This window comes from Toxotes jaculatrix, chromosome 9 (assembly GCF_017976425.1).
Source record: "Toxotes jaculatrix isolate fToxJac2 chromosome 9, fToxJac2.pri, whole genome shotgun sequence".
Classification (NCBI taxonomy): domain Eukaryota; kingdom Metazoa; phylum Chordata; class Actinopteri; family Toxotidae; genus Toxotes; species Toxotes jaculatrix.
Window position 1 is genome coordinate 9,297,086 of NC_054402.1, and position 18,273 is coordinate 9,315,358.

At 44.0% G+C, this 18,273-nt stretch overlaps 2 protein-coding genes across 6 annotated transcripts; one reads left to right on the top strand and one right to left on the bottom strand.

Annotated features, from left to right (window-relative positions):
* Window positions 1-135: 135 nt before the first annotated feature.
* On the bottom strand, window positions 136-11,597 carry bicra (BRD4 interacting chromatin remodeling complex associated protein). Of its 5 annotated transcripts, none has more exons than XM_041046461.1 (15): window positions 11,565-11,597; window positions 9,603-9,648; window positions 9,451-9,496; window positions 8,834-8,899; window positions 6,502-8,583; window positions 6,123-6,311; window positions 4,105-4,731; window positions 3,656-3,854; window positions 3,460-3,557; window positions 3,159-3,293; window positions 3,003-3,052; window positions 2,760-2,908; window positions 2,577-2,671; window positions 2,374-2,476; window positions 136-2,272 (listed from the first exon to the last, which is right to left on the bottom strand). In XM_041046461.1, the coding sequence occupies exons 2-15, from the start codon at window positions 9,641-9,643 to the stop codon at window positions 423-425; spliced, it is 5,730 nt and encodes a 1,909-aa protein (XP_040902395.1). In that variant the 5' UTR covers window positions 9,644-9,648; window positions 11,565-11,597; the 3' UTR covers window positions 136-422. The 5 variants fall into 5 exon arrangements, with proteins under 5 accessions (XP_040902395.1, XP_040902393.1, XP_040902396.1 ...); XM_041046459.1 differs by having other exon boundaries at window positions 2,374-2,479; XM_041046462.1 differs by lacking the exon at window positions 8,834-8,899 and having other exon boundaries at window positions 2,374-2,479.
* Window positions 11,598-13,171: 1,574 nt separating this feature from the next.
* napab (N-ethylmaleimide-sensitive factor attachment protein, alpha b) lies at window positions 13,172-18,247 on the top strand. The gene is made up of 11 exons (XM_041045854.1): window positions 13,172-13,398; window positions 14,145-14,224; window positions 14,333-14,449; window positions 14,807-14,853; window positions 14,986-15,063; window positions 15,247-15,302; window positions 15,530-15,614; window positions 15,716-15,820; window positions 15,905-15,973; window positions 16,464-16,514; window positions 17,039-18,247. Exons 1-11 carry the CDS (start codon window positions 13,301-13,303, stop codon window positions 17,138-17,140), a joined length of 888 nt encoding a protein of 295 aa, XP_040901788.1. The 5' UTR covers window positions 13,172-13,300; the 3' UTR covers window positions 17,141-18,247.
* The last annotated feature ends 26 nt before the right edge of the window (window positions 18,248-18,273 follow it).

Sequence of the window (18,273 nt, forward strand, 5' to 3'; positions counted from 1 at the left end):
AGAGGAATGTATGAATAGTGAATGAGAAAAAGAAAAGGTCAAAAGAGAAAAAGGAAGAAGAAAGAAAACAGAAAACAGCAACCTCTAACAATTTCATCTTGTTTCTTGAGCTTGGCTGACAGAACACGTACAAAACGGCAGGCATCTTCAAGTCTGCAACTCACAGAGATGGTGGTTTGTTTTTTTTGTTTTTTTTTTGTTTTTTTTAAACCTTAGACCACATTTGCACTTATTCCACCACGGGTCTACCTCAGGCTGTAAATGACAAAGAAATGTCTGGACAATTCAAATGGACAAACAAAGCCAACACAGCTTGGCAGAGTAGTACAGTGATACTGTTTTCACAGTGCCCCCCCCTTCCACTGCCTCCAAAACTGTCTCTTAGTTCCCCCTTGTCAGTCCAGCCTGGGGCTGAGGGGCTGTTATCTGCTTTGAGTCTGGGGCACCAGGCTGCCATTGTGGCCACGGCCACCGACCTGAGGGTGCTGGGCCAAGGAGGAGGACGAGGAAGCAGAGGAGGGGGGTGGGACCGAGGGTCTGTGGGATGAAGCTGCCGAGCCCCCTGGGCGCTGGCTTTGGTGTTGGTGGGGCCTGCTGTTGCCCCCTTTGATGTGGTGCCCGCGGGCAGAGGGCTCCTGCTGCAGGTTTAGGATGCTGTCGATGGCGCACTGCAGGTGCTCATTCAGAGAGTCATCCGGGGGGCTGCCGCTGGAGAAGCTGGCATTATCCATATCGGGGGAGTCTGATTTGCAGCGTTTGGCAGGAAGCAAAGAGTCTCGTATGAAGGAGGACTCTGGAGAGGGAGGCCCAGGGGCATGCTGGTCCATTCTGAATGCCCCACCTACCTTATGTCTATTTTTTCCACCCGCCCTCTTGTATTTACTTACATCTTTCTCTTGGTCTGTGTGTTCCTCCGCTCTCTCCTTTGCCCCTTCCTTGTCTGAGAGCTGTGGGACATGATGATGCTGCGTGGTTTTGATACCACGGTTAAACACCTCGTCCACTTCGTCCAACCCCTGCATTGCACTCCCTAAATGGCCCGTTTCGTGGCTTGACTCTGTGACTGTGTGAGTGTGTGAGGCCTCCCTGCCTCTTTTCTCCACCTTCACACTGGCTATCACTGTCCGCTCTGAGGGAGGAGATGATGCCTCGTGCCTGGAGGGTGATGGTGTGGGTCTGGGGTAGGACAAACTTTCATCTCCTCCCCCTGGGACACCAGGTCTGACCCGGGGACTAACGTTTTCCCGGTAGGTTTTTCGAAGGGGAAGGCGGCAGGTTGTCGGCGAGGGATTGATGGTGGAGGCAGGATTGTGTTTGACCCCACCCATATCATGATGATCCAATGTCCCGTTCATTTGAGTGGAGGAGGAGGACGACAATGACGATGACGACCAAGTATGAGAGGAAGAGGTAGAGGAAGATGAGGCTGCACTGGGGGGAATATTACCTCTCAGTGGTGGGTTACACTGAGTGGTTGCTATGGAGACTGATGAGGCAGAGGAAGCAGTGCATACGGGGGACTGAGTTCTGATAACTGTAGTAGGATGAGTTGATAAAGAGTGGGACTTTGGATGTGGTACAGCAGCTTCAGACTGAGCCTGAGTCTGCGATATGGACTGGCTGCTCTGCTGAGGTTGAGGTGTGTGTACTGGGTCTAAGGCAGTGTTATGGACCACCTTACTGAACCCTGTTTGATCCTGCTTGATCTTCAGCTTCAAGCCAATTCTCCGGCGAGCCTCATAGGTCTTGATAGGTGGTTTGCTGGTTCTCTGCGGGAGAGCGTCGTCATCATCAGCTGCTTGAGAGTTGAAGGAGGAGGACGAGAAAGAGGAAGATGCTGCCGGAGCACGACCGAAGGAGGAGCTCTGGCTGGTAGGCTCGGCCACTGGTTTCCCCACTGCAGCTGGAGGTGGTGGACAGCTGCTGGACCATGACACAGAGGCTCCACCTCCACCCTGCTTTATTACCAGTTTGGTAGGTGGGAAAGGGGTGACAGAAGTGGTGGCAGGAGGAGCAGGAACAGGAGCAGGAGGTGGAGGTGGAGGTGGAGCTGAAACTGGAACTGGAGCTGGAGCTGGAGCTGGAGCAGGAGCAGGAGCAGGAGGATGATTTGGGGTAATGTTTGGAAGAGGGACTGGGGCAGTAGCAGCAGGTGCTGGAGTAGAGGCAGCAGCAACTACACCTCCACTTACTGAGGTGTGGTCAGCAGAAGAGGATTTCTCTTGGGATGAAACTACACTCCCCAACATGCGTGCATTTGCGACAAACTCCTCTGCAATGAGATAAACAGAATTATATCATTAGCATAAACATACACACAAGAAAACAATTTACATGAAGACCACCAGACAACAATGTATGATGGGGCGGCACCTGGTCTCTCCTTTGCCAAAATCCTGTCCTGACTCAACGCAACCTTCTCCTCCTGAATGAACATCCGGTCGATCATCACCATCTCTGCCGAGGGGCCCAGTCTCTGCTCAGGTTCAAACGCCAAAAACATCAGTTCAAAATCAGTTCGGGACAAATTAGACATCAAGAAGGCCTGTGGGTTGAATGCTGCTTTATAAACTTACTTTTGACTCTGCAAAGAGCAGGTAGCGATATTTATCCAGCATGGCCTGGGTCCTTTTCAGCAGCTGGCAGGACACCCTCTCAAATTCATCATCCACTGTGAACAAAAGAGTCAAAATGTTCATGAAGCTCTTCAGTTTGTTAAGCTGTGTATCGCCTGCACTGGAGGCTATGGAGTTTGTTACCTCTTTGATAGTCTTGAGAAGAGTTGGCAGTTCCCTGGTAGAGATGGTAAGGCAGCAGTCTTTGCAGTGTGTCCTCAAAAGAGTGGAAAGGAGCACTGTAGTTTGGGTGAAGCACTGAACCCTGCTGTTTCCTCAGCTGTTCTAGCATCCTGCAGTGAGGCGTGTATTAAGAAATACTAGTCACAAAAAATGGCATTTGTAGAGTTGTGTTAAGATAACAATTAAAATGCCTGCGGCACACACCTGGCTTCTTTGCTGGGCTCTGCGCTGAAAGGCATCTTCATTGTTGTTGTCTGTAATGTAAACAAAGAGATGAAGACCAGGAATTAAAACCTTCAGACTGAAGCTTCAACATTAGTGGCAGTTTTTTAGGACCTCAATAAAATTAAGAGACACTACCTGAGTTTGTGCTGGAGCTGGGGGCTGTGGAGCAGGCATTTGAGTCAAGCTGGCTCCTAACACCTGTATCTGCATCCCACCTTTCCCCAGAGTCATCCCTCCCACTGAGCTGATCACTCCTGGCTTTGGCTGAACCTATGGGGGAATTCAGAGAGAAGTTTAGAAACTGACAAAATACGTAAAAAGCTATCAGTTTTGAAATTCATTGACAAACTGTGGGACTAATGTAGAACAGCTAGCACACAACGTTGTATAACCCCCATTCTGTCCTCGGAGAAACTGGCTTTGTAATGTTACCTACCTGTGCAGGCTGGGTAAGGCTGGCAGGAGTGACAGTCTGATTCACCATTGCTCCAGCTGGCCCTTGGGCTCCTGAGAATACCTGTAATTCACTCGATGCTAAAATAAGAGGAAACAAATCATCACATCAGGGAAATGCTTCAAGGTGCGTTCAGGGTCCTGACATTATGGATTATTAGAGGCAAACTGTGTCTAACCTGTAGCAGGAGTTTTGACGAGCACTGACGGTGGCTGCAGCACAGAGGGGAGCTGAGCAGGTGTACCAGTGCTAGCTGTTGATGCAATCACGACTTTCTCAACAGGCACATCTTGCGGGGAACTGAACTGACTGGTGGATTGAGGCTGAGGCTGAGGCTGAGCAGGCTGCTTGGCCTGCAGCAGGATGTTCTGCTGGACCTAAGAACACATCAGGACAGGTTGCTTACATGATTTTGTACACAAGAAATTCTAAATGAAAAAACTGGGTTTCCTGGAGCCTACTTGTACTCTTGATTTGTACTGATAAGTTGATTGCAAATCCAATTACTGGGAGGATTTGATGCATTTAAAGCAGCTTTTCTGCAACAGTGTAAAACAGTTGAAAGTTGAAAAAGTAGCATATGACATCAAAATACATGGGGAACTTTGAGATTAACTGAGACAATACCTGGTGCAGCTTATCCAGCAACTGTTTCTGCTGAGGTGAAGGCTGGGTGATGCCTGACAGGGTTTGAATTTGCGCTCCTAGTAACTGAAGGTGGTGCTGCTGCTCTGCTGTCAGGCCCTGGATGGGAACCTGGGCTTTCACTACAGCAGTAGCAGAAGTGCTGACAGGAGGCGCAGTGAACTGGTGCTGTGCAGGTGGTGCAGGAGGAGGCTTAGGTGACTGTGACATGGGAGGCATATCCTGTTGATAGGGGGCAGGCTGAGAGGCCGGCCGCGGCTGAGTCTGAAGCTGAACTTGAATGTGTGCCTGCTGGAGCTGTGTCTGCTGCGGCTGGCCTTGTGGAGTAGCTTGGGGAGACTCTGCAATTTGGTTGTGGACAATAAAGAGGGGAGGGTGAGATGAAGGCGTGCAGGAGCGGGAGGGTGTTTGAGACTGTGGCTGAGGCTGAGAGGGAGGACGTGACTGCTGCTGATGGTGTGGTGACTGGATCTGCTGGCTCAGAGTGAGAGGAGACTGGGAAGGCTGGGGGCTGTCTGCCACAGGGGGTGCTGTGGTGTGAGTGGTCAAGGCTGTTGAGGGGGACATGCCCTGGATCTTCAGGGGCTGCTGATGTCCACTGGAGGGTACCTGAAGAAGTGGAATCACAGTACATTGATATGCATACCTGATACAAGAACGTAAACAATATCTGAACACAGGCAGAAATGTGGACACTAAGCACAAAAATCAAACACACAAAAAGTTCCACATGCACGCAGTATATAGTAAATACGATTCTAGTGCATGTTTTAAGATCTGATACCAGATACAAAATAGGGCTGGGCGATATGGATATATCACAGTCAGAACATCTTTTTGACATCACTATGTATTATGATATGCCAAATATATGTATAACCATATGTAAAATACTTTAAGTGATGTTTAATACAATGATAGCATTCAACTGTTATGCACTGCATTAGACCAAACTCTTTGCACACGTAAAACAAACTCACATCACAATACAATTCCACTGAAAATCGATACGCAAAAATATGGAATTATCGCCCAACCCCAATACAAAATTACACAAACGCGAGTAAACAACACCAAACAATACAAAAGCAAAGTGTTAGACTTTAAAATCGAGTAGCTGCTTAAGTAGTGGAAGCTCAATGATTTTTTTTCCTAGCGTTTGAGGAGGATTACACATAAAAAGGGAGCAATGATCATTTGGCGAGGCAAAAAGAAGAACAGTCAGCAAAAGCAAGAGGTCAAAATCTGCAGGCCTGTGATGGTTAAGTAGAATGTGATCTGAAGACTTCAGGAACGGGAGTCAGGGGAGCACGTAATTTTGGTTTGGGACTCGCTACACTGGTCAGAATGGGGGTTACAAGGGGTAGTGGGCACTGTAAGCATATAAGGGTCTAAATGAGAAGAGCAGGGTTGAGAGATGTTTATCGACTGATCAGTTATTGGTCAGTAATGCAGCAGATGAAGGTGAGTTGACTGAATTTGTCTGAGTGAGGTGAGTTGACTCAGTGTTAGTAAAGAGGTAAAGATGATGCACTTGGCACCTTGGTAGCTCTTCTGTTAAGCATGAGCATATTTTTTTTGTATTCTGTTACAAAATACATAGAATGAATGAAAAACATACCAAATTAGTTAAACAATTAACTTCAGTAAAAAAAGACAACTGGCACTTGATTACCAGTCCTAAATTCTACAGAGGTGGATAACAGTAAATTTTAAATTAGCACAGTGGCTAAAACACTGTAACACAATGCAAACGAACAACTGGTATGATCATGCCTTTACGTACAATGAAGCGATGTTAGAGACACACACAAGCTGCAAGCGAATGAGTAATTTTTGCACTTAGGAACTGCATAGCAACGGTGAGAGCTATGGAAGCAGTGACTAATATGCAGAAGTGAAGTACAGAGCAGTGATGGGGAAAGGTAAGATACCCTAACACTGTGGCGGCAGCAGCAGCAACAAGTGGGTGGGGCTTAACATAAAGGGGGCACTTCTACCTGCTTTACCACTGCTGTCATGTGGGAGGGGCCAGGGGAAGGACTGTGGCTCTGACCCACCCAAGAGTCAGTTAATTGGCTGTCATGAACAGTGGGGGCCAGAGCAGTGATGCTGTTGCTGCTGACGATTACAGACGCTGGTACGCCCACAGAGGGGGTTGACTCATTCTCTGTTTGGTGGTGCTGCTCCTGATAGGAGTACATTTACCATTTAAGGATGAGGGAGGAAAGGAGGAAGGGGATTTGAGGGAAGGGGGAGTAAAATAGTAAACCAAAGAAGTCAGACAAAAATATCACTCCGTGCATTTGTTATTTATTTTTTTAAGACAATGTTAACTGTACACAATTAAAGCAAATGTGCAAAGAGTGGAACACTGACCTGCTGCAGGAACATCTGCAGAGACTCCTGGCTCAAGATCATGCTGGAGCCCTGGTTGGTGAGCAGTAACCTCCCTGGACTGTGCTGAGCCTGAGGGGGGACCAGCCCCACTGCTGCGACAGAGGAAGAGGTGGACACCGACATGGACGGAGAAGAAGAGGGTACTGTGATAGCCGTGGACACGGAGGAAGCCGGTTGCATGGTGAGGATAGAGGACTGCGGCACATGCTGCTGAGTGGGATGAGCAGCTTGGTCTGTGGAGCTACCCAGCACAGTAACACACTCTCCGGGCTGGCCTTGAGCCATGGTTGCCGCTCCTGTGCTGCTGCTGCTGCTGGGGACTCCACCTGGCTGAGGTTGTAGGGCGGGCTGAAGGGTGACTGCTGGGCTCAGCCCCTCCACCTGACTCAGCATGGTCAGGGAGTTCTGGATGGGCATGCCCTGTATGACTGTCTGGGCATGACCTGAGACTGTGTGTGTTTGTGTCTGGCTTTGACTCTGAGCCAGTGAGACAGGCATCTGAAAGACGGTGTGTGTGCCCATCTGGCCAGGCTGGAGCTGAATGGGTCCGGAGAGGATGTGGGCAGCCCCAGGGTGGCCCTGTGAAGTCAACACCTGACCCAAGTTGATGTTCTGGTTTGCAGTTAAAATCTGGTTGGCAATGAGCTGTCCACCAGGACCCTGGCTAGTTATGATGTGGCCCCCAGGGTGCTGGGTCAGGATCTGCCCACCTGCCTGTAACTGTGGTAGGACAAACTGGTGGTTCTGACCTTGCAGAACTGTCTGAGGGGGAATAACGATGCTGCCTGGTTGGTTTAACAAGTGCACACTGAGGGGCTTTCCAGATGGTTGTGCTGCTTGTTGCTTGAATAGGGTTTGTTGGAACTGGGGGCCTTGAGCTGTGGCTTGAGTACTCAGGACAACGTTAGAGCCTGGCTTTCCTGTCAGGAAGGCTACATTCTGAGCAGCAGAAACTGGAAGTTGTTGCAGCCCTAGAGCCTTGTGGGCATCGTTTTGCAGGGTCTGGGGTGCTGGCTGTGGCTGCTGCTGCTGTTGCTGTTTGAAGAGTTTCGGTTGGATGGCTCCCCCCTGAGGGGGTTTAGGCTGAATGGGTGTTGGTGTGCGCTGGATGATCACGTTCTGCATGATTTGGCCTTGAGTTTGCGTCTGGGGTCCAATTCCTGAACTTAGAGGGTTGCTGCCAAAGCCGACAAGCCCAGCAGGAGCAGTCATTGTACCGCCACTGCTGCTGTTTGTGCTGCTGACACAAACAGCCGGTCCGTTTAAAGCTGGAGATCCCAAAGTGGCTTTGTTACCTTGGATCAGAAGTCCACCTCCTGAGCCTCCAAGCCCCGCCTGAGAACCAGCACCTGATACCTCTGGCCCAGACTGGTGCAGCTGGTAACCACCCATGGCTTTAGCCAGGATTGGTTGCCCAGACTGATTGATAGTCATGACTGTGGGCTGACCCACAACCTGAATCTGTCCGATACCCAAATGTCCAGACTGACTCCCATTAGGAAGAGCTTGGAGACTTGAAATGGGTTGAAGTGTCACATTTCCCAGGCCCACAGGCTGCATAAATGGCTGAACACTAATGGCCTTGTTCATGACCTGTGATTGGAGCTGAAGGCCCTGCTGAGCAAGCACTGACCCCAACATATCAGCTGTGGCATTGGGAGGAGCAGCAGTGGTGCTCGGGGCTGACCCAGGGAAAATTGCTGCTGCTCCCCCAACACCTATGCCTACACCAACAGCAGTGCCCCCAGCTGCAGAGAGGCTGGCATCAGGCAGTGTCTGAACCACCTGTGTAAGGCCTGGAATTCCAAAGGAGCCCAGGTCGAGCTCAGCCTCTGCCTCCTGTAAGCTTTGCTCTGTGATGTTGGCTTCAGCCAAGCTCTGCTGCAGGATGTCACATGGCTCGTGATTTGTCCCAATGCCATTGCTCCCACCTTCACCACCTGGGGACCCTCCCAAGATATCATCATCCTCCAAGAAGTCCAGGTCAACACTGACTCTGGGTAAGCCTGTCGGCTCACTGGCCGACAGCTGGACTGCAGGCTGGACCTCTGGAACATGGCCCTTAAAGGAAAGGAAGAAAGGACAGGGGAAAGAAGTGAAACCAGGTGATGGATGAATTTTGATGGCAAGATCGAGATGAGAGTGTAACAGAATTGCAGACATGAAAACCCCACGCAAACCTCCTGTCACGTCGTGGCAAATCAAAGCTTGTAGAGTGTAGGTATGTTAGTGGAAAGGGAGGGTATTTGGAGATACATGCTACATAGATGGATAGAAAACAGAAGGAGGAGGATTGGGGGATTTTACTCACCCCAGTGGTAGAGAAGAACGAGCTGGAGGGGTCACTCGAACCATCCAAAAGGTCGTCAGTGTCCAACTACAGACACATCCACCCAGGATAGGACAGACAGAAACCAAAGGCACCCAAACCAGCAGGCAAAAGCCACCAGGACAGAGAAACATACAGACCATCAAACAGAGGAGGAGGGCAAGGAAAAGGACAGAACACAGCCCAGAGAACCCAGATTGTAAAGAACCAGCGAAAAGATAAGCAAGAGGGGCAAAATGACAGGAGTAACACAGAGTTGGGAGGCGTTAGTATTAGCATTTCTCATTTTATGAATTAGTCTAATAAAAAGGGAAGGCAGGCTGAAACCATAAATAGTGCAATCAAAAAGCAAAGACAACCATTAAGCAGAGAAAGCAGTAAAAAAAAAATTTAAGTAAAAGAAAGCTGTGCAGGGTGTGGGTTTCAGGGTACATCAACATGTCAGTTGAAAGTGACTCAAGTACGGAGTCACACACGTTCCAACTAAAATACGCACAATAAAGACTCCTCATCACATCAATTACAAACCCAGTTTTTGAAACCAGAAATCACAAGCCTAACAGATGTGACTTCTTTAACTTTTTTTCTCTTGTACTCACATGGGTCTCAGATCCATGAAGAAAGTCATTGAGAGCTTCTGGGTCACTGCAGGAAAAAAAAAAACAATGTGATTCACAACAGGATAAAAGAGACGAATAAACAGTTTGTTATAATATCAAACTGATCTTGCACTTTTTCAACAAGGACTTACCAAATTACATCTAGAAGGCACCTGCCGTCTTCATCATCCATGACAACTATTAAAGATGAAAAAGGTTTAGGAGTCCAGTGATGATTTATTTCATTATCAATATACTCATTAAAACAGCACAAACAAAAGTTACTCAATTCATAAATTTATAATATTTTAAACTATGCCTACACAGTTACATTTATAAGTTGTTATAATTGTTATTATAACACCACATTGTGTGATACTTCAGTTCATTATTAACAATCATTTAATAAGCAATAATTAAAATGACATTTGGTGGATTATGTAGCAAAACTTGGCACAATATGTTTAGCACACATTTTTTTTTAGCACAGATTGGTCTTTATAAGAAATATTCCCCTTTCTTTTGTAGTCCTGTGCTACAAACCGTGCAAGACAGAACCGCAAACACATAAATAATCCTAATAACTTATATCTTAAATAACTTTTTATTAAGCTCAATAACTCTTAGTATATGGTACATGACTGATTAACTGCAACATGAGTCCTTAAACCAACTCAAAACTGACTTTTTTTCCCTTTTATGCAATTGTTATAAAATAATTACTTTATTTACTAATTTCACTTACAAATTCAACCACAAATCAAACATAGACACCTGTAATTCTTTAGGTCAATCTACAAGTCTAAACATTTTCGTAAAAATCAGTGCCAAGAGTAAATAAGTCTTTTTTTTTTTATCTCAATCCCTGTGTTTTTCCGCATTCACATTATGAGTAATGACTCAAAACATTACATCGCATTGTGTTGTCAAACACCTTGTTAGATTTTAGTTTTGAGAATAAAGCAAGCACAGAAGCAACTGTGAAAGGTTGCTGGGATTTAACAACCACACTAACACTTCTAATTAAAGTGGATTCCCTAGCTAAAGAAAATAAAGTTCACTCCAACACATAAACCCATCTTCGCCATCAGCTGCAACATGCAATGTTTTTTAAATATATACACTTATATATATAATCGGTAAAAACAAAACCACCTTGTTATAAACTCATCAAGAGATCAAGCAGCAAATATGTTTGCTTCACACCGAGAAACAGCGGATGGAAATAGACAACAAACTGAAAACGCGCGGTTTTCACGCAGCCTGGACTAATTTCGAGTGCGGGTTCTCGCTGAATTTACCCCAAGTCTCAACAACAGTGCACGACATTTCCAGTAGCACAATGACAACAAATCGCCAAATAATTCAATCAAACATATTGCCGAGGCTATGACGGCGACGTATCCCCAGTTGCCGCTCTAAAAAGGCAGCGGATCGGAGCCATTACTCGGTCAGAGCAGAGCCTGTGCGCAGGATATGAATGGAGACGCTGCAAGCGGCTAGCTAGATGCTAGATGGTGTTTTCAAAATAGCTTTCCATGCATATTTGGCCGATTCGTTAAAACACGCATAATTTAACCACTATAGGACTGGCTTAAGACTTTATTTTAATAAAACATCTGATTTCAAAAACCCGTTTCACCTCTATTTCCAGCATTTTGATGCATCTGGGTTGCATTTCGTTAGCCTAGCTAGCTAGCCTGCTAAGCCAGCCAGCTATCAACAATATTCAGACGTACGGCTAGCTTGAGCCTTTGACATTCAAAACAAACCACCGAGTGACACATTTTTTACACTCGTATTGCACAACGGCACCTCGATTCAACCAAGAAAAGACAGTACTGTTTGCTTTGAATGGTAAACGCAATTGCGTAGCGAGCTATCTGCCTCTCCTTGCAAGCAAAATATGAGTTAATGTTGGAATACTCTTGGATGAGGGGGGTATGCTTGGGAATTCGGTGGAAAATCACTATGTTTGCCGGGTCGTGCAGCAGCCTGGCGTTTCGATTGCGGTAGCGGTGCAGTTTGCGGGTTCTCCGCAGTGCGTGAATACCACAGGTTTGTTGGAGTTATTCGGATAAATACAGAAAAATGCTGTTTTATAACAAACTCACCCGAGACGATAGAGGTGCAGGCAGCGCGGGGTCTCCAGGACAGCCTCGCACGGGCTGCTGTACAGGACCCAACTACAGGCAGGAAACAGCAGACTTCCGTTTTGCCTGATTGAAATCTGTATTTCTTCTATGATATCGACAGGCACTTTCACTAAAGGTTGAAGTTTGAGGTTGAGGCTGAATATTTTTCCTCTGTGATGGTAATCTGCTGAATTTTTGCTTTAAGGATGGAGTCAAAAAATGAAAGAAAAAATGACTTGAGCTTGGTGTGTGCATGTGTGGGGGTAAAATCCCCCATATTAAAAAAAAGAAAGAAAGAAATTAAATCTTCTCTGAGTAATAGAAAAATGTCAGCACAATACAGTTTGTGTCCAGTTAGAGAACGTTTGAGAAAGCACTGGGAATTTGGTAATAATTTTCCCTCATAATGGCTATCAGGCTAATGACACTGAGACGGCAGTTTGTCTTAGAGAAACACAGAAACCACTGCTACAGACAGATCGCAGATTGCAGTCGCAAAACTTCAAATAAGTTGATGATTCAAAAAAAAAGTTTAATTGAGCAGTTCATCATGGAACAGCAGATCAAACATATTCCATAATATTGTGAAATGTTAATCTTGTCATGAAAAGTGATCACAAGTTAAAATTATTAAATAATTTCACAAAATATGCTTAACCAATGAAGCAAGTGCTTTGAGAGCTTTAATAAATAGGTAACAAGCAAGTAAAGTAAGTCTGCTAACAGAGATTTTATGAGGTGAATCCCAGAACAGGCTGCAGGGAAAATGTCAGAGCTGCTAAGATGAAACATGCAGGCTAAATCCTCTGTCTCCTGTTTGTTGGACTTGTAATATCATCTAACTATACAGTATTATATGCTGCACTATTGTACAGGGCTCAGAAACAACTACCAACACTCCAAACTCAACTCCAAAGATGAATCTGCAGTTGATAAACATCCTGAGAGGAAATAAAAAAACAATTTACTTCAACAACTGTCTTTACATCGGTTACAGAAGTAACTTAATTACTTAGTTATATAGATTAAGTTACATACTAATGTAAATCATCAGATGACATGACATGATATATATTTTAGCTAAATAAGACAATTTGATTAGCATACATAATGTACTAAAGTAAATAGATATGGTCTGATGTTCATTAGATTTCAGGAGGAGCCAAGGGAATATTTATGTAGTTCATTACCTTGTGGCATTTGTATATTATTCATCTCTTACATAACCAAGTGAAAGAATCAAGTTAAATGTAACCATCATCATACTCATTATTATTTTGAATGGGCCCTATATTTGTCTTACGATGCCTTAAGTGTTGTAGAAAAATTACACTTGTATGTTGGCAAAGACATACACATGGTATAATTGAGAAATTGTTGTTTGACAGTATATGAAAATGATTAGTGTTTGCTATCATCGCAATTTAGGCCGTAGTGTGGGTGATATTTTCGTGGTGTGTCACTGTTAGTTACTCAATAAAGCAGAAAGCTGTTTTCAACGACCGCAGTTTGGGGAATACGGAAAGTGGCGCTTACGAAGAGCACGTGAACGCAGCACAGTGTCTTCAGCGCTCCCGTGTCACATGACAGAGGTGATGGTTACTTCGCGACTGGTGATGTGACAGGGCAAACCCGCTGCCGCTAGCACTGGTTAGCGAGTTTGTTGACTTTCGTATTTCCTCGTTTCTCCTCAAAATCAGAGCAGCGACACGAAAATGGACAACAGTGGGAAAGAAAAAGAAGCGACGGCTTTAATGGCCGAGGCCGAAAAGAAAGTAAAGTCATCGCAGTCGTTTTTCGGCTCGCTGTTTGGGTGAGTATGTCGGCTAGCTACTCGAGCTAATTCTGACAAGCTAAGGGCCAACTAAGCGGAAGGTGGTTAGGAAAGATAGATAAATAAATAAATAAATAAACAAGACACCAGCAGAGACAAAGACTGGGCTGCTCTGCATCGGACGCTAAGTTGTGGTCAGTGTCTTGCGAGTGTGGTCCACGCTGCAGTTGAACTATGTACGCAGCGTTATTTTCCCTCGGATAACTGCTGAACTCCTTTCTTAACACAAAGCTCTATGCGGCAATAAACGAGAAACAGTTGCAGGGTGCCAGCTGCTGCAGTGTCCGCTCGAGGGTGACTTAATTACGCCAGGTGCAGATGAGGTTTTAATCAAAGAGGAAATTATGTAACATTTCATTGTGAATATTGTCTGAAGTGTTGCAGCTGTAGCGCCACCACCGGGTAAGTTTCGCAAAGTCACTCGGTGCAAATCGCATGTCAATCACATTTGTTTACTGTAGACCAGAACGGATTTGTCAGTTGCATCAGATTCAGTAAAGTAGTATAAACAATTATTCAAGTGGGGTTTTATTTAACCTACATGCATACGCAGAGGCTGCAAGTTATGTATCAGTTAACAAGTCATTGACTTAGACCCATTATGGCGCTTGACCACCCAGCAGTAGTCTGGATGAGTCTTACAAAAGACTGGGCACTCAAACAACAAGAACAGAAAAAGTAAACGAAGACTCTTTGTTTGATTAAACATGTGTGCTGTCATACAGGGGTTCGTCCAAGCTAGAAGAGGCCTGTGACATGTATGTGAGGGCAGCCAACATGTACAAAATGGCCAAAAATTGGTGTGGTAAGATGATTATTGCAGTTTAAATAAACAAGTGTATTGAATGAACAAGTAATGATTGCCTTTCCATCCTCTAACATGCAACATTTTCTCTCTTTTTTTTTTTTTTAGCTGCAGGAAATGCATTCTCCCAAGCTGCTCTCCTTCACCTGCAGATTCAGAGCAAACACGATGCAGCGACTAACTTCATAGATGCTGGAAACGCCTTCAAAAAAGCAGATCCACAAGGTAATCATTGATCATCACCACCCTTGGGGATACATAACTGCTGGAGTTCACTTGTAATAACCATTTTACAAGCTGCTGTACCAGTTCCGGTGGGCTGTGGACATAAAGCCAGTGTCATCCAATGTCATTCAGATGTTCCAGATGAAGAGCTTTAACAGAATTATTAGGGGGTCTTCCCACAATGCAGTTAATAAATGGGGATGTGGACAAATCAATGCTTTTGCCCTGGAGAAAATTGTTTATAAGTCACCAAGACCCGTGGTCAACTGTTAAATGGACCTTCTGGTTACTTCTGATTTTGTTGATCTTGGAATCTAAGTTCATTCTTACTTCTTTCTTTGTTCTTTTTCTCACCAGAGGCCATAAACTGCCTAAACCGAGCTATTGAGATATACACTGATATGGTAAGTCTGTAAACTAGTTTCTTTAAATTATTGAATTTGAAAAAGCCTTTTTATGTATAGCATCTAATTTACTTATGTGACATGTAACTCCCCTGTCAGTCATTTCTCCCATGTGTTATTTAATGGATTTAGGGGCGCTTCACCATCGCAGCCAAACATCATATCACCATCGCTGAAATATATGAGACAGAGCTGGTGGACATTGACAAGGTCAGTTGACATAGCTGTTAATTCTTTATTGATTTTAAATTGTATTAATTCCAGGTCAGATTCTTGTTTCTGGTTTAACTGCTGGTCTGTTGTTTTAAACTGTCAAATAATCTCTTGCTAAACTCAAACATGGTAAAGCTCTGTTTGCGCCTTATGTCCAATTTTCTCCAACCTCCATTCCAGGCCATCGCTCATTATGAACAGGCAGCAGATTATTACAAAGGGGAAGAATCCACCAGGTGACTGTTTTGAATGAGTAATACTTCCTCTTTGCTCTTAAGGTTTGGTGTTTTATATGCTGATGTATTTTTTTACTTTTATTTTTATTCCTCTTTAATGCAATTCTTTTTCATTGTATGTCTTTGTTTTATAATTGTGCACTTGCGTTACTTGGTGGTCTTTGACCTTTCATTGAATATGTGTGGACTGAGGAGCTAATTGATTTTTTTTTTTTTTTCCTTTTTAGTTCAGCAAACAAGTGCCTTCTGAAAGTAGCAACCTACGCAGCTCAGCTGGAGCAGTACCCAAAAGCTATTGAGATCTATGAACAGGTGAGATAATGCTCACCAGCAGCCTTCATCTCACCGTGTTATCAGTTGCTCCAGGGGATGTGGTTACTAAACAGACATGAATTGTACTTTGTGATTTTTAGGTTGGAACCCACGCAATGGACAGTACGCTCCTGAAATACAGTGCCAAGGATCACTTCTTCAAGGCAGCCCTCTGTCACTTCTGTGTAGACATGCTGAATGCAAAAGTAAGCCACGGCACAGAATTTATGTTAATGTACAGCAGCTGTTGCATGAGCCACTTCTCTAACATAAATCCTCTTGTCATCCAGCTTGCTGTGCAGAAGTACGAAGAAATGTTTCCGGCCTTTTCAGACTCCAGAGAATGCAAACTGTTGAAGGTAGGCTCTGGTGCTGTTTTTGCTCTTCAATCCTTCAGGTATAGAGAAGTGATGGAGCTGGTGGAGAACAGTTTGAACTTTCCAACAGACTGACTGCTGCTTTTTGTTTCTTTCCGCTCTGGTTTCTGTTGTTGTTGTTTTCAATAAAAATTATGTTGATGGCAGGTGTTTGAACTTGCTAACATCTACATGTCCCTCAGTAACACTGAGGGATGTTGTAAGCACCTGTCAGCTCAGTACAGTTAGCACCTACCCTCAGCAGTTCTGATTGGAGTAAGAAACCCATGCTGGTGTTTAATAACTGTAGAAGTAATAATTGATTTTGTAATGATTATAGGCATGTAGATGTATTGTTGCTCATTTTGGCATCTTGCTTATGTCACAAAAAGTCTCTGCAGTTTCTTTACCCTCAGGGTGTGTTTTTGGCTATGGGCAGCCTTTCTGATTTACAGCATTGTTGTAAAAAAAAAAAATGTTTTTATCTAACCAGAAACTTCTAGATGCCTGTGAAGAACAGAATGTGGATGCCTATACTGATTCGGTGAGTGGACAGTTTTCTTTCAGCAGAATAAAGGCATGTAGCCAAGGTTTTTAACTGAGTCTGGTTTGAAGTTTCTGCATCAGTAAGTTTAAAAATCCTGGGCTGACATGAGTTTTTGTTTAGTGTTTCTGGGTTCTTTGGTGCCAAAATGATTTTGTGTGAGTGAAGCGTTGGGACACCAGCAAAAAAATATTGATTATTAATTGGTGACTAAAGTCTTTTTAAATATAATGAACTTCAGTGTAAATCGTGTCAATCAGAATGTGGCAGTTTGAACTTCCTCATATCTTATAGGTTAATATTTATTTCTAAGTCAGTAAGCAAGTGTTTGTATGTTTAAAAAAAAAAAAGAAGAAGAAAAAAAACCCTATTGTTTTGCATGATTACTTTTATAATAGGTAATAAAAACCAGTATGCCACACAGCCCAATCTCTTATATTCATGTTTTAAAAAAAAAATTTTATGGTGCTTTCTAACATTTGGAATCTGGTTAATTTTTGTCAATATTTGCTACTGCACCTCAGGTGAAGGAATACGACACCATATCACGGTTGGACCAGTGGCTCACCACCATGCTTCTCCGCATCAAGAAAACCATACAGGATGATGAGAGCGACCTTCGCTGACTTCCCTGCTTTCTCAGCCTGAAGCCCTCAACATCTGACTTGCATCCTTTGTTTTGCCTTGTCACTTCCATTCTAGCAGAAATCTTAATTGTTTGATCATTATCCCTTATATTCCTTCATACTGTGTTTCCTTCCTACCATCTGCAGTATTTATTCTTGCCTTTTTAATCTGCTCAACTCGATTCTCCAAAAATTATGGTCTTTATAGTTATAAACACTATTTTCAGTGCACAGTGCACACAGTTTGTTAGTTGTATATTGTTATGATACAGGTATTGGCCCAATATTAGTTAAAGCTTTCATAATTGGGCCTGCAATACCTAGTATTCATACCAGCACACTTGCATAATAAAGGCTTTATTTTATTTTCATTCTTATAATAGGGATGAGAGGATGCCAACATTTCAATCTGAAAAATATATTTTCCAGAATGTGCTTTAGAATAAACAAAAAATTGTTTTTTGGTGATTTTGAGTGCTCGAGCATACTGTAGATCGTGTCAGGGCATCTCTAATTAAACAGCACCTCATCTCAGCTGTGGTGTTCCTCTCCAAGCAGAGAGACCAACAGTTTCTGAGGTTACTCCATGTCAAATACTCCCTCTGCCTTATACTGCGAAGTTCTCAGGACGTGCACAGCTAGATCTGATTGGGGGGGGGGTTAATTCTTTTATCAAATGTTATCAATTAATTTGCTAATTGTCTTGTCACTTCCATTTAACGTGCTTTTATTCCACAATAGAAGGTGAAAAAAAAGCTCATCACCTTTGACCTTTGAACATTTGCATGGTTTGGTATGGATGAGAAAACTAGAACAGCTGTTTTCCACTGAATAGGAGTTATTTCTCAAGTATTTTATTATTTCCTTTTTATGTTATTGTCTAATTTGTTTGTTTTCTGTCATAACTAAACAGGCTGAAAAAAAAAACAGCATTTTTAAAGGCCTGCTCGAGATGCAATACAGTGAAGAAAAAGGAGCTTTACTGATCTGAACACTGTGCTCATGTATCCTCCTGATGATTTTGTCAATAGACAATTGGTCTTAAATAATTTGTACGTCAGTGATGTTTCCTGTCAAACCTTTGAATAAACCCGTCTCAGTACAGCATCCTGGGCGTGGCCTTCACCTGCCCG